General features: G+C 35.8%; 1 protein-coding gene across 1 annotated transcript in view; it reads right to left on the reverse strand.

The window, feature by feature from the left end:
* LOC138147572 (aldehyde oxidase-like) overlaps positions 1-15,960 on the reverse strand; it is a 96,426-nt gene that overhangs the window by 24,487 nt on the left and 55,979 nt on the right. Inside the window, exons 24-28 of the mRNA XM_069070103.1 lie at positions 9,550-9,637; positions 7,231-7,317; positions 5,965-6,156; positions 4,794-5,021; positions 656-751 (exon numbers count right to left, since the gene is read on the reverse strand). Of these exons, the coding sequence (XP_068926204.1) occupies positions 656-751; positions 4,794-5,021; positions 5,965-6,156; positions 7,231-7,317; positions 9,550-9,637 (691 nt within the window). The remainder of the gene's footprint in view (positions 1-655; positions 752-4,793; positions 5,022-5,964; positions 6,157-7,230; positions 7,318-9,549; positions 9,638-15,960) is intronic.

A 15,960-nucleotide genomic window follows, 5' to 3' on the forward strand; every position in this document is an offset into this window, starting at 1 on the left:
GGTGCTAAGTGTCTGAGCCCAGATTAGATCCCCAGGTCATCCCAACACTGGAGCCGGTGCTCCCACTCGCTGTGCTACCTGGTCGCCCCATGTAATAGCTTCTTTCAAAACCTGGCCATCTACAAAAAGTCATTTCTGGTCCCCCTAGTTGTTAGTGCTTTCTTCCTCAAATTATTCTATTTACTTATACATGTAAATATATGCCCTGCCAATAGAATGTAAGCTCTTTGAGGGCAGGGTCTCATTTTATTTGTTTTTGCTTTGTATCCTTAGCAATTAGAATAATGCTTTGTATATAGTAGATTACAGGATCATATTATTTAGAGCTAGGAGAGATCTCAGAGGCCATCTATTCCAATCTATCATCTAACAGATGAGGAAACTGAGGCACATAAGGAAGAAATAATTTGGCCAAAGTAAGCCAAGATGTTTTTGTACTGGGGTCCTCTGACTCCAAAACCATTGCTTTTTCTAGTTTGATTGCTGCTTATTGAATTGAATTAAATTGTCTATTCCTCTACCTTAATACCTTCAAATACTGATTTATTAAAATGAAAATGCAAAAGTGGTATAACTGCTCTCCTTTAATTTTTCCCTCTCACTACACACACACACACACACACACACACACACACACACATTTATTTGTTCTTACCTGAATCATTTTGGTGTGAACCCCCTGTCCCAGTTCAATGCCACAATGAGTCACTAACACAGATCCATCCAGATAGATGTGAACTAGGGCAGCTGCCTAAGCAGAAAAAACAAAATTGGATTTGGTAGTCCTTTGTACTAATGTTATAATTACACAATCATTCATTTAAAACAATTTTCTTTGAGACAAAAATCTACACAGTTTGGTCAGTGGCAGGATGTCATGCATAGAACAGAATCCTAACTCTCTTTAGTGTATGATTCAGATATCAGCATAAAGCTTTCACATTCAATCAACCACACCCACTACTTAGCCCTTATCCCAATAAAGCAGCCATCAAAGAATTCAGACTCCAGTAAATTTGGTCTCTATGTATCTGCCACACCTGCATAATCCTTGGGTGGCACATTAGACAGATACTTAACCAAGCCATTTTACTGGGATGTGGTCACTTCTACAGAGCTTTTCAGGGCTGCTTATGTAGGCAAACAGATAATAGGGGGTAGTCTAATAGCTACAAGGTAAGTTAAAGCAAAATAATCATAGGATAAATATTAGGAAAAAGTTTCATTCTAATAGTATTGAATTGGAAACACTTCAAGTGGATCACCTATATGAGATTCAAGGAGCAAAAAATCATGATAGAGACATTCTAAAAATCCAGTTTTCCAGGACTACCAGAGAGAAGAAACAAAATAAAATGCAAACAAGATAAAATATAAAATTCACTTTTAAAAAAACTCAGTTCTCCATAAATTGGTTCCTATTTATTTCCCTTCTTGAGGTATCAGATTCTTCTTCTATAAGCTTAGAGTTTGGGACCAAATAATCTCTGTGTTCCCTTCTAACTCTGACAGAAAAGCATGTTTGGGTGGCTCTGATCCCAGGACCAGAGGAAGGATTCTAACTTCTAATTCTGAGTAGATACCTACAATGAAATTACTAGGGCAGTTGTCCCAGACCAAAGAGGAGCTTGCACACAGTTCAACTGCTCTGAATTTGCAGAGTCTCTCAGTGAGATCACCAAAGAAGAGAAGATCTATTTTTAAAATCTATATGCAAAGCCTCAAAGAAAAACACAACTTGAACACAAGTCAAGTAAGAATTCCTTGAAGAGTTAAAGCAAGAGGTTTGGGGGTTTGTTTCAGGAGTTGTTGTTTTTTTTTTTTTTTGAGCTAAAAATAATTTTTAAAATGAAATGAGAGCAGTTTAGGAAAACATGGGAAAATAAATAAGAACTATGGAAGAAAGATATGAAAAAAATAGCTTAAAACAAGAGAAACAAAACCTTACCAAAGAAAATAATTTCTTGAAATGGGTTGTTGACCAAATGGAAGTTAATGATTCCATGAGACATCAAGAAATAATAAGATAAATTCCAAAAAAAAGACAAAATAGAAGAAAATGTGGGGTATCTGATAGGAAAAAAACTGTCCTGGAAAAGAAATTAAAAAGAGAGAATTTAAGAATCATTGAACTACCTAAAATTAATGGGGGGGGGGCAGGTAGAGGAAAAGAACCTATATATCATGTTTCAAGAAATTATAAAAGAAAACTGTCAAGATATCTTAAAACCAGAGGGAAAAGTAAAAATTAAAGAATCCACTGGTTACCTCTTGAAAAAAATACTCATGGGAATATTATATCAAAAATCCAAAGCTTTCAGGTCAAAACAAAAAATTGCATGAAGCAAAAAAAAAAAAAAAGCAAGTTCAAATAAATCACAATTGGGATTATACAGAATTTAGCAAATAGCCCTTAAAGGAGCAGAAACCTTGGGATAGTATATCCCAAAAGGATCTGGGTTTACAAACAAGAATAACTAATACAGCAAAACTGAAAATAATTTACAATAATGAAATAACTGATATATCAGCTTTGCTGATAAAAAGCCTAGAACTGAGTAGAAAGTTTTACATATAGTCAAGTTACATATAAAGGTAAACATGAGTGAAAAATTATAAGAGATTGAGCAAGGCAAAACTGTAATTTCTTATATGGGGACATGACACATGTAACCCTTCAGCACATTACCATCCTTAGGTGTAATAGAAGGCATATAATTAGATAGAAGATCTGGGTATGATTCAGTTATTTTTGGATAATCTATTAAAAAGAAAGGAAAGAATAGGAAAGAGGAAAACACTGAGATGGTGGAAAGAAGATGAAGAATGGGAAAAATTATCTAACATAAATGGAGTATATAAGTAGCAATCTATCTTACAAGAAGGGGACAATGAGATGGGTGAAGTGTAGCACTAGAACCTACATCTCACCTGAACTAAAGGAGGGAAAAACACACACATACACACACACACACACACACACACACATTCACCTTGTGTAGAAATACATCTTACCCCACAGGGAAATAGGAAGGAGAAGTGGTTAAGAGAAAGGGGGTGAATAAGATGGAGGGCAGACCAAGGACGGTATTAGCCAGAATGAAAACAGACTTTTAAGTAGGTGTATTAATGATACAAACTCACCCATAAAATTGAAAAAGATTAGTATAATGGATTAGAAACCATAATCCAACAATACATTGTTTAAAAGAAACACATTTGAACAGAAAAAAGATGCACAAAGGATAAAGTAAGAGGCTGGAGCAAAATCTGCTATACCTAAGCTAAAAATAAGTTAGATATGATAAACCTCTGGAGAACACTGAAAATAATAGAACAAAATATACATATTTGTCAGCTGTTCATGGAAACTTCACAAAAATTGTTCTTGGATTAGAGCATAAAACCCTCACAAAAAAATACCTCCAAAAAAGAGAATACTAAGTATTTTTTTTACCAACCATATTCTAATAAGGATACATTCAATAAAAGGCCTTTGAAGCAAAGATTAACAATTAATGGAAATTAAATAACTTAATCCTTTAGGGAGACATCAAAGAACAAATCATAGAAATAATCAATAACTTCATTAAAGACAATGACAAACACAGGGCAACACACTCAAATTTGTGTGATACAATCAAATCACTACTTAGGGGAATTTTTGTAATCTCTAGATGTGTTCACCAGTAAAAGAGATAGAGGAAATCAATAAACTTAGCATGCAATGCAAAAATAAAATCAGCAGATTAAAAACCCCAAATTAAACATTAAAATAGAAATCCTGAAAATCAAAGAAAAGATGAACAAAATTGAAAGCAAAAAAAAATTAATAAATAATACTAAGTGCTATTGGGGGGGGGGGGGGCAATGGAGTTAAAAAGACATATCATTATCTAATTTCATTTTGAAAAAGAAAGCTTACTGATAATATCTAAAATGAAAAAAAATGAATCAAAAAGAAATCAGACTAGCCATAAATGACCTCCTACAGGAAAGAACAACAATTCAGGACCAGATAGATTTGTAAGTGAATTCTACCAAACATTTAAAGAACAATTAATTCCAATACTACATAAACAATTTGAAAAAAATCAATAAAGAATGTATTCTACCAAATTCCTTCTACAACACAAATATGGTCTTGATATTTTAATCAGGGAGAGTCAAAACAAAGAAAGTAAACCATATACCAGTATTTCTAATTAATATTGATCCAAAAAAAATTTAATCAAATATTAGCAAGTGGACTATAGCAATATGTCACAAAGATCATACACTATAACCTGGCTGAATTTACACAAGGAATGCAAGGCTGGTCCAATATTAGAAAAGCTGTAAACATAATTGACCATATTAATAACAAAGCCAACAAAAATTATATAACTTTATCAATAGATGAAGAAAAGACTTGTTGACAAGATACAATACCATTCCTGTTTTTTAAAAAAAAACTATAAAGCATAGAAATATATGGAACTTTTCTTCAAATGATAAATAATATCAATTTAAAACCAAAAGTTAGTATTATCTTTTATGGGAATAATCTAGAAGCCAAGCATGTGTACACATATGTATATAGGAATATATATGTGTGGGTGTTTATGTATGTATGTTTGTATGTGTGTATACATATACATATATGCACACACAGAGCTGACTTAGAGGAAAATATAATTTTGGTTTTAACCAAAGTTATATATATTTTTTATTTTACTAAAACTATATTTTCTACCAGCTTAACTTTCCCACAAAAAAGCATCATTCTTTGGCAGTCTATATAGCAAACTTACCTGACCAGCAGCAATTGAGCAAAGACCAACAGGAAATTTCATTGGAATAAGTGCGATTCCTTTCTTTTTCCAATAATTTTTCTTGTTGAAATCTTCTACCATTGCTTTCCTTGCATAGTATGAGGATATCTCCATGCATTCATTCCAGCATTTTGTTAGGTTGTTTGCATCAATCTCCTGTTTGTAGTGTGTTTCATCCCTTTCTTTGTACATATTTATCATTCTCACCTTAAAAAGAAATTTCAAAAAATGATACAAAATATAGTCTCTCCTATTCCTCTCTATCTCTCAATTGTAGGATCATGCTTTAAGGTCCAACTCCAGTCTTTTATCTTCTATGAGATCCTCCTAGATTGCTCTAACCAACAGTATCTTTCTATCAAAAAACCTCTTCCACTGAAATCCTATTTAGAACCCTAAGCTCATAGATAGATAGTTGAAAGTGGGCTCAGAAACCCCAACCCGTTGATTTTACAAGTAAAGAAATTGATCCTTAGGAAGTTAAATGACTAGCATGTTACACAAAGTTGCACATTAGGATAAGGTAACTAAACAGCAGAAAGCAATAAATGTCAAAGGTAGGATTTGAATCCTATAGTTTTGCCTGATTCTATCAGACATAGACCAAGAACTAATCTAACACCAAACCCAGGCCGGATTGAACTGACTCTAAGGAGCAGATCTAGTTGAAGCAGGTTGTCAGCCAGAGAAAATCAAGAACAATGAAGAATCAATCTAGGTCATTGTGCCTAAAGGACCATAATTGATAAGACCTCTATCAATTTGGACTTTCCCCTTTTGGTGTTATTCCATCCTCTTGCTGGCATGCTTATAACTAACCCATTGAACACTTAAAAGAAAGTTTGAATACCATTGTCAGGAAGCAGAGAAGGGGAAAGCTTGTGTCCCTTCCTGCAGGCTAAACTGAATGTTTGAGAAACTGGTTGAGAATGAGGAGGTGGTTTTGACTAGTAACCAGTAGGAATCATTAGCCATGGAAGAAAAGAATGCGGTCACAAGGGGTATAGTAGTCTCATGCCTATAGTAAGTACTTTTCTCTTTCTGGCCCTATTTTCCTCACCTATAAAACAGGATAATTGGCTACATAATCTATGGAATTTTTTCTGTTCTGATATTCTGTATGTTTTCTATTATAGGATAATTTAGTTACCTTCTCTAGTGGCAAACCACTTTGGGCTGCAACTTTTGTTATGCATGATTCTGTAATCAGTGCTGCTTGGGGAAAGCCAAATCCACGAAAAGCAGTGTTAGATGGTAGATTAGTTTTGCAAGCAAGTCCTCGACAGCGTAAGTTTGGGATCTTATAAGCGTTGTCCAACTTTAGGAGACCCATCTCTATTACCTGTAGGAATCAATCAGACAATCAATCAACAAGCATGTTTTAAGTGCCTACTTGTGAAATGCCCAAGTGTCAAGCACTGTGCTAGATACTGGAATACTTGAGACAAAAAGTAGTCCCATAATGAGTATCAAAAGTGAATGTTTGAGAAAGAAACTTTTGAGTCTGAAACTTGGGTTCAGATAATATACAGTCAGTGTCAGAAGTCAGAAGGCAAAAACAGTTCAAAGACCTGATCTCACTAGTGTACAAATAATCAACAACCCATATTTATTGTATTTAATTATTACAAAATGTTGACATGTGATTCTCACAAAAGTCATGCTAATTACCGAAAGTGTTATTTTCCCCATTTTACAGATTTGGAAAAAGGTTTAAAGTGAAGTGATCTGCTCTAAATCTAGATCTAGCTTGGACAGTGAAGCAAAGTGGGCAGCCTAATCTAGGTCTCCTGAAACATGTTCAGTGGTCTATCTACTACTTCATACTGTTTCTCCAATGTCTCCTTACATAAAGAATATTCAGGGGTAGCTAGGTGGCACAGTGAATAGAGCACCGGCCCTGGAGTCAGGAGGACCCAAGTTCAAATTTAACCTCAGACACTCAACACTTACTAGCCATGTGACCTTGGACAAGTCACTTAACCCCAATTGCCCTGCCAAAAAGCAAAAAAAAAAAAGAAGAATATGCATTTCTATTATTATATAGCTTGGAGTAAACCTGGTGTAGTGAATAGAAAGCTAGCATCTATTCCAGGAAGACCAATACTAAAGACCTATCTGTAATGCTTACTGACTTCATGTCCCTAGGCACATCACTTAACCTCTCAGTGCTCTAGGCATCTCTCTTACAAGACTATAATTTGAAGAGAAGATGACAGCTGTATTAGTAAAGAAAGTTGCCTCATTGGAAAATTTATCATGCCAATGAAATCACAAGCCTACTACCTTTCTCTGTTATAGTACTAGAACCAATAGTCTTTTTATGTTTATTGCATAAACAAAATATATATATATATTTCACTTTTGTAATTCCATAATTAAATAATTGAATGTAAATCTATTCATTAACACTTACAAATTGAGATTCATCCAGTGCGAAGCCACCTCTAGCATAATGTACAACATCCAGGGCCATGATTCTACCATCATTCATGAATCCTACCTAAAAAAATAGAACTGAATATTTAGAGACCAAAGGAAGGAAATATTTCCTTTAAATTTTAATTAGCTATTTCGAAAGGCAAAGCAGGTTATCTTTCTCTTGTATGGATGTAGAGTCTACTTACATTTACCCTTGAAAGTAGAACATTCTTGTTTTTTTACCATTGTCACCTAACCTCTAACAATAATTTATGGCAATGGACAATAGTACATAAAGACAATAAAATAAAATGTAAATACCTATGCACAATGTATCATGTAGCTGTGGAAATTAGGTATCCCTTTACCTGCAGCCTAAGTCCCTTTCCCTTTTGAAAACTTCTTTCCATCTTTAACTCTGACTTTTCACTTTAGTATCTTCATTTTCTCATTTTCTTCTGGTTCTTTCTACCTCTAGACACATTCTTCCCTATCCATCTTAAAAACTCTTTGTTTAACTCCATTTTTTTTCCTTTCTTTTTTCTTTTCTTTCACTGCCAGATTTCTTCAACAAAGGATCTATCACTTATTCTTTGCATAGCTAATGAACAATTTGGCTTCTTTCTAAACTATACTACTAAAACTATTCTCTCAAAAGGCCATTAGTATAACCTTGAAACCTACCTATTAATCTAATGGCTTTTTCTCAATCCTGGTTCTGCTAGACTGGGATGGGGAACTTTCTGCCTCGAGGCCATATGTGGCCCTCTAGGTCCTTGGATGAGGCCTTTTGACTGAATCCAAGTTTTACAGAACAAATCCTTTCATTAAGGGGATTTGTTCTGTGAAGTTTAGATTCAAAGGGCCACACTTGAGGACATAGTGGGCTACATGTGGCCTCAAAGCTGCAGGTTCCCCACCCCTGTTCTAGACATTCTCTGTAGTGCCTGGCACTGTTGAATCTTCCTGAATTCTCTTCTTTCTTGCTTTCCGACATACTACAATATTCTATTTCTCCACTTTGACCATTCCTCTTATTCTCTTTCATTTACTGTTCTTCTTTATCCCACTTCCTAAATGTGTGCAACCAAAGGCTCATTGCCCTCTGATTTTTCTCTAACTCTTTTTCAGAGCACTAACAAAGTCTCATAACTAGTTATCCTAACCATACTCTGTGCTCATAACTTTAAAATCGACATCTCCAGCCCTAATCTAAGATATTCATCTAGGTATTACATTCCTATTGCCTGCTTCACATTTAGACTTTTTAGATGGTCCACCACATTAAGTATTTCTCCAACCAAACGCATCATTTTCTCCCCAAATTGGTTCTTCTTTACAATCTGCCGCTTTTTGGTTAATGACACCATCATTCTCCTAATCACCTAGACTTAAAATCATGTTCCACTTTTCCCTCTCCTCTATTTGCTCCCTCTCCTCCACCCAATCCATCATCTTTCTTCATAATATCTCTTGAATTTACCCATTTCTCTCCATTTACAGTACCACTATCCTAGCCTAGATTTCTACCATATGCCTAAATTACTGCAATAACTTCCAAATGATCTCCTTAACTCCAGAATATCTCATTTCATCTCTGTAATATCACACTAAGATATTAATCATATTAAAACTGCTAAAGGAACATTTTTATCATGCTACTCTGCTGTTCAAAACTTCGAAATTTGTCCCTGGTATCTACCCACCAAGTGTTCTAAACCTGGGCAAACTTGTTTTTCTTTTTTAATATATATTTTGATAAATATATCTCAATATAATTCGTTTCCTTTGTAATCTTACATACTTTTTTATGCAGTTAAAATATTATTCTGAGGGGCAGATAGGTGGCACAGTAAATAGAGCACCAGCTCTGAAGTCAAGAGGACCTGAGTTCAAATTCAGCCTCAGACACTTGACGCTTAACTAGCTGTGTGATCTTAGACAAACCACTTAACCCCAATTGCCTTGCTTTCCTCTAGCAAAATAAATAAATAAAATAAAATAAAATTCTGAAAAAGCCTCCATTGTCTTCACCAAACAATGTGGTCTGTGGTCAATGACACAAAAATAGTTAAGACCCTCCAGCCAAGTTCAAATTTCTTGCATTGTTTTGTATCCAAAACTTTTCACGATCTTGGATTCACCTGACTCATATCCAACTTTACTTTCTCACAACTCAAGCACCCACTGCTCTAGTCAAGCTAGTTTCACACTTTTCCCCAGTATTCATGTCATGCTCATTCTTGCCCCTGCACCATTTTGCTTCCCCATGCTCATAACCTTCAGACCATTTTGACTTTCTTCTTCTACTCACTTTGTACTTTCCAAGGTAAGGATGACGGCCTCCAGTTATTAATATATCTTCTCCACGTTCCAGAATGCAGCGGACTGGACAGCCAGTTCTAAAAGCAGAAAAAGGCCAATTTATACCAAGTAAGGATAAGACATAAGAAAAAATGAATATTTTAGATTTATTCAAATAATTTCTTTTCAGTTCATTTTCCAAGTTCTACCCCACCCTAATTCATCACTGCTCTAGTTTGTACAAGGACCCCTCCACTCCCTCGATCAAACTGATTGCTTTCATGTTATCTGGCTATAGGAAAGTTTCCACTGTACCAGCCTATACTTTGGGAGGTTTCCTATCACCTCAGGGACCTCAATAGCTACCTTCCCATATAAGAAAAGGGTTTAAGATATTTTTTCAGGACTTTTCTCATATATCTTTTGTATTATGCCTACCATAATGCTAGACTCAACGTCTTAGGCATTCAGCAAATATTTATTACCGTTAATTAACTCTATGAATCTGAAACTTTCCAAGTCAAGCAAATATCAAAGGTATCTCATTTTATGCTAAAACATCTGGGAATACTACAAGGGATGGCTTCTGATAAAGTGGAATAGAGATATTGTCATCTCTTTGCTCTAAGCTACTTCATGGTTAAGATTTAGAGTCTAGAACCATCCAGGTATAGTGCAAAGAAAACTGGATTTAAGATAAATAACAGAAATTTGAATCACAGTTCTACCACCTACCACCTGGGTAACTTTGAAAAAGTTACTTGATGACTCTGAGTCTCTGTTTCCTCAGTCATAAAATGAGTGGGAAAATTGCATTAATCTATTAGAATCTATATAATTTTAATATTTTTTTAAAGCAATCAGGGCTAAGTAACTTGCTCAAGGTTACACAGCCAGTTATTTCTGGGTGTGGTGCTAAGTATCTGAGCCCGGATTCGATCCCAGGTCATCCCGACACTGGGGCCGGTGCTCTTACTTGTTGAGCCACCTGGCCACCCTGAAGCAATTGGGGCTAAGTAACTTGCTCAAGGTTACACAGCCAGGTATTTCTGGGTGGGTGCTAAGTGTCTGAGCCCAGATTCGATCCCCAGGTCATTCTGACACTGGCGCTGGTGCTCTTACTCGCTGTGCTACCTGGCTGCCCCTAATTTTAATATTCTCTGTTCCAAACCATAAATAAACTTTCAAAGGGAAAAAAAATGGGACCAGTTAGATTTGTAAGTCAATTCTATAAAAAATTCAAAGAATAATCCATTCCAAACATACAGAAACTAATTACGAAAATAGAAAAAGATGAAATCCTACCAAATTTCTTCCATTATACAGTCTTGGTTCTTAAAACAGGAAGAGTCGAAACAGAGGAAGAAAACTATATGCCAATATCTTTAATAAACACTGAGGCAAAAATATCAAATAAAATACCAGCTGAAAGACTGTAGAAACATATTACAGCTGTTATATATTATAACTAGGTTGGATTTATACAATGCAAGTTTGGTTCAATATTAGGAAAACCAGAAGCACATTAATATCAAAATAAACAAAAATCATGTGATTATATCAAGAGACACAGAAAAAAAAATTGACAAAAATTTGACCCAAAAGTCTCAGAGCAAGTATCTTAAATAACTTAAATCAATACTCATTTCTATAAAAAAAAAAAAAACTAGAAAATACAGGAATACATGGACTTTATCTTAACATGGGAAATAAAATCTATCTAAAGTCAAATGCCAGCATAATATGTAAAGGAGACTGATTTGAGTCTTTTCCAATAAGATTAAGGATAAAGCAAAGACACCCATTTTTACCACTAATATTTGATATAGTGCTAGAAATGCTACAGTAATAAGATGAGAAAAAGAAATTGAGGGAATAAGTATCATCAAAGAAGAAATAAAAATGTTACATTTGCAGATGCTATAATAGTGTATTTAGGAGAAACCTAAGGAACTGACTAAAATTACTTGAAATAATAAGTTCAGTGAAGTTGCAGGATATTAACAATTCTACAGAAATCACTGACATTTCTGTTATTTTTCTAATAAAATCTAGCAGGAAATGATAGAAAGAAAATACCATTTAAAAGACTACCAAATGTATAAAATATTTGAAAGTCTACCCACAATAAGATACACACAGGAAATATATAAATACAACTACAAAATACTATTTGCAGAAATACACCTAAATAATTAGAAAAATGTTAATTGATAGGCCAGAACAATATAACAAAAATGACAATACTACCAAAATTAATTTACTTAAATGGTGCCATATCAATAAAACTACCAAAGTATTACTTCAACAAACTGGGAAAAAATAGTAATGAATTTGTTTTTTTGCTTTTTGAAGGGCAACTGGGGATAAGTGACTTGCCCAGGGTCACATGGCTAGTTTTTGTGTTAAGTGACTGGGGCCAGGTTTGAACTCAGGTCCTCCTGACTCCAGAGCCAGTGGTCCATTCACTGAGCCACCTAGCCACCCACTGAAATTTTCTGAAGGAACAAAAGGTCAAGAATTTTTTTTAATGCTTTATTAACTTCAGATTTACATCATTCATTTCCACCAGATTTTGAGTTACAAATTTTCTCCCCGTTTTTCCCCTACCCACCACCCCAGTATAGCAGTCCCACAGGATATCTCTTCCTCCAATCTGCTCTCTCCCATATTTTCTCCCATACCCCTTTCGACTTTTCCAGTGGATCTCTATGCCACAGTGCCTGTATGACTTATTTCCCAATTACATGTAAAATAGTATTGATAATAGTATATATATATATATATATATATATATACATATTTGAATATGTGATTTTAAAACTTTGAATTCCAGATTCATTCCCTTCCTCCCTTGTCACTCACCCTTACTGGGAAGATAAGCAGTTCAGTATAGGTTGTATATGTGTGGCTAGTGCAAAACATTAACATAGTAGATATATTGTAAAAGACTGACTATATTTCCCTCCCTCCTATCCCACCTCCCACTTGTTCTATTATCTACTTTAATCCCATCCTTTTCTTTTTTTAAGTATATATATATATATATATATATATATATATATGTATGTATATTTGAATATTTGATTTTAAAACTTTGAATTCCAGATTCATTCCCTTCCTCCCTTGTCACCCACCCTTACTGGGAAGATAAGCAAGTCAGTATAGGTTGTACATGTGTGGCTAGTGCAAAACAATAACATAGTAGATATATTGTAAAAGACTGACTATATTTTCCTCTCTCCTATCCCACCTCCTACTTGTTCTATTCCCTGCTTTGATCCCATCCCTTTTCAAAAGTGGGTGCTTCCAACTTCCCTCCCCCCCAGCCTGCCCTTCCTTCCATCATCCCCCCTCTCATTCCCTTCCCCCCCTACTCTCGTGGAGGGTGAGATACCATATTTAGTGTGTATTTCATTCCCTCCTCAAGCCAAATTCAATGGGAATAAGATTGACCCATTCCCTTTTGTCTTCTTATTCTTTCTCTCCATTGTAAACATTTTCCCTTGCCTATTCTATATGAGATGGTTTACCCCATTCTGTCTCTCCCCATCTCCTCTCATTATATTCCTCTCTCACCTCTTAATTTCACCTTTTAAGTATCATCCCTTCCTGTTAAATTGGTCCTATGCCCTCTATCTATGTATACCTGTAAACATATATACACACATTCACATATGTATTCAGATGCCCATATACCATCATATATAGACATATATATATATATATATATATATATATATATATATATATATATATTCCCTTCAACTACTGAGAAAAGTTTCATAAGTTACAATTATTGTTTTTCCATGTAGGAATGTTAATAGTTCAACTTTGATAAGTTCCTTATGATTTCTTTTCCCTGTTTACCTTCTCATGTTTCTCTTGTTCTTGTATCTGAATGTCAAGTTTTCTATTCAACTCTGCTTTTTTCAGCAAGAATGCTTGAAAGTCCTCAATTCCACTGAATGACCATATTTTCTCCTGAAACATGATACTCAGTTTTGCTGGGTAGGTGACTCTTGGTTTTAATACCAGCTCCTTTGACCTCCAGAATATCATAGTGCAAGCCCTTCGATCCCTCAGTGTAGAAGCTGCTAGATCCTGGGTTATCCTGATTGTGTTTCCACAATATTAAAATTGTTTCTTCCTGGCTGCTTGTAATATTCTCTCCTTGATCTGGGAATTCCAGAACCTGGCTATAATATTCCTAGGAGTTTTTTGGGGGGATCTTTTTCAGGAGGTGATCAGTGGATTCTTTCAACCTCTATTTTGCCCTCTGGTTTTAAAACATCAGGGCAGTTTTCTTTGAGAACTGCCTGGAGGATGATTTCTAGGTTCTTACTTTGATCATGGCTTTCAGGTAGTCCAATAATTTTTAAATGATCTCTCCTGGATCTATTTTCCAGGTCAGTGGTTTTTCCTATGAGATATTTCACATTGCCTTCTATTCTTTCATTTGTTTGGATCTGTTTAACAGCATCTTGATTTCTCATAAAGTCATTAGTTTCCATTTGCTCCAATCTAATTCTGAAGCAATGATTCTCCTCAGTGAGCTTTTGAGATTCTTTTTCCATCTGGCAAATTCAGCTTTTTAAGGCATTCTTCTCCTCATTGCCTTTTTTGATCCTCTTTTGCCATTTGAGTTAGTCTATTTTTTAACGTGTTATTTTCCTTAGTCAGGCTGTTGACTCTCCTTTCATAATTTTCTTGTATTGTTCTCATTTCTCTTCCCAGTTTTTCCTCCACTTCTCTTATCTGCTTCTTAAGGTCCTCTATGGCCTGTAACCAGCCTGTGTTTTTCTTGGAAGTTCTTGGAGCAGGAGTTCTGACTTCACTGTTTTCCTCCTGTTCCATGCTTTGCTCCTTTTTGTCCCCAAAATAGGAGTCTAATGTTGGAGTCTTCTGTTTGTTTTGTTTCCTTTGTCTGGTCATGTTGGTCGCCCCTCAGTCACTTGACCCCTGGGCTTTTTGCCACAGTGGGACTCTTCCACCAGACAGGGGATCTTTCGTCCCAAATGCTGGGGTTTTCTCAGCTGCTGGAGGTATTAGATGGGTGCCCTGTCTGAGGCTTCCACACGCTCTGGCAAGCTGGTCACATACCCCAGGACCTCCACCCCAGACTGCAATCCATATCCAAGCAGGTTAAAGCAAGAGTGATTACCCCTCAGCCTGGTTGCTTGGTCCCCCTACACTCTCCAGGCCAGGAGCTGAAGCTTCCAGGTGGCACTGGCTGGCTGTGCTGGGCATCTCAGCAGCTTCTCCCCCTGGGGGAAAAACCTGATGCACTCCTGACTACTGGTCCCAAAGTCCACACTGCACTGACCTCTCACTTTGTCCTTAGCATCTTTGTGTTGATAAATCTGGAGACAGCTACAGCTGCTGCTGATCTGGAGTCCCTCCTGCTGGCAGCTTGTCAGGCCGCCCCTGGGGCTAAAACTTCTGGCTCATGTGGGCCTGGGCTCGGCTCCCAGAGTGGTGTGCTGGCTGATTCCTGCCAGCCTGCCAGGGTGTCCTCAGTGGGAGGTTAGCTTCTCTGCATCATTTTGTGGGTTCTGCAGCTCCAAAGTTTGTTTAGAGTCCCCTTTTTACATGGATTAGGGAAGGTTGAAGCCAGAGCCAGGAGGAGGTCCTGCTTCTACTCCGCCATCTTGACTCTACCCCCAAAAAGGTCAAGAATCTTAAGGGAAATAATAATTTTTAAAAAGTGGGAAAAAGTGATGTCTAGCAGTACCAGATTTCAAACTATACTACAAAGCAGTAATCATCAAAATGATTTGATATTGGTTAAAAATAGGTTGATCAGTGTAACAGATTAGGTAAACAATTTATTGGATCAAATGAAGTTACCGGTAGTAATGTAGTGTTTAGTAACCCCAAAGACCTTGGATAATGGGATAAGGATTTAGTTTTCCCAAAAACTGCTAGGAAAACTGCATAGCAGTCTGGTAAAAACTGGGCTTTGATCAACACCCCACATCATATACTAAGATACTCTCCAAAAAGATATATGACCTTGATATCAAAGGTCATATCATAAACAAGTTAGAAGAGCAAGGAAAAAAAATGTACCTTTCTGATCTATAGACAACTGGATAGTTCCTAACTAAACAAATGATAAAAATAGGTCACCGAAGATAAAAGATGATTTTGGATGTAAAATTTAAAAAGGTCTGAACAAACAAATCTAATTTAAAATTAAATGAAAAATAATTAACAGGGGGGAAAAATCTTTGCAGCAAGGTTGATTTTTTTTAAGTTCTCAATTCCAAGGTACATAAGGAACTTATACAAATTTACAAAAATAAGAACCATTCATTAATTGATAAATGGACAAAGAAGATGAGCGGGAAGTTCTCAAGAGAAAAATACAAGGTTTTTTTTTAGCCATATGAAAAATTAATCTAAATCATTAATAATT

The sequence above is a fragment of the Petaurus breviceps genome, unplaced genomic scaffold (genome assembly GCF_028583685.1).
Source record: "Petaurus breviceps papuanus isolate PSGF00001 unplaced genomic scaffold, PetGlider_PUasm1.0 90804, whole genome shotgun sequence".
Lineage (NCBI taxonomy): Eukaryota > Metazoa > Chordata > Mammalia > Diprotodontia > Petauridae > Petaurus > Petaurus breviceps.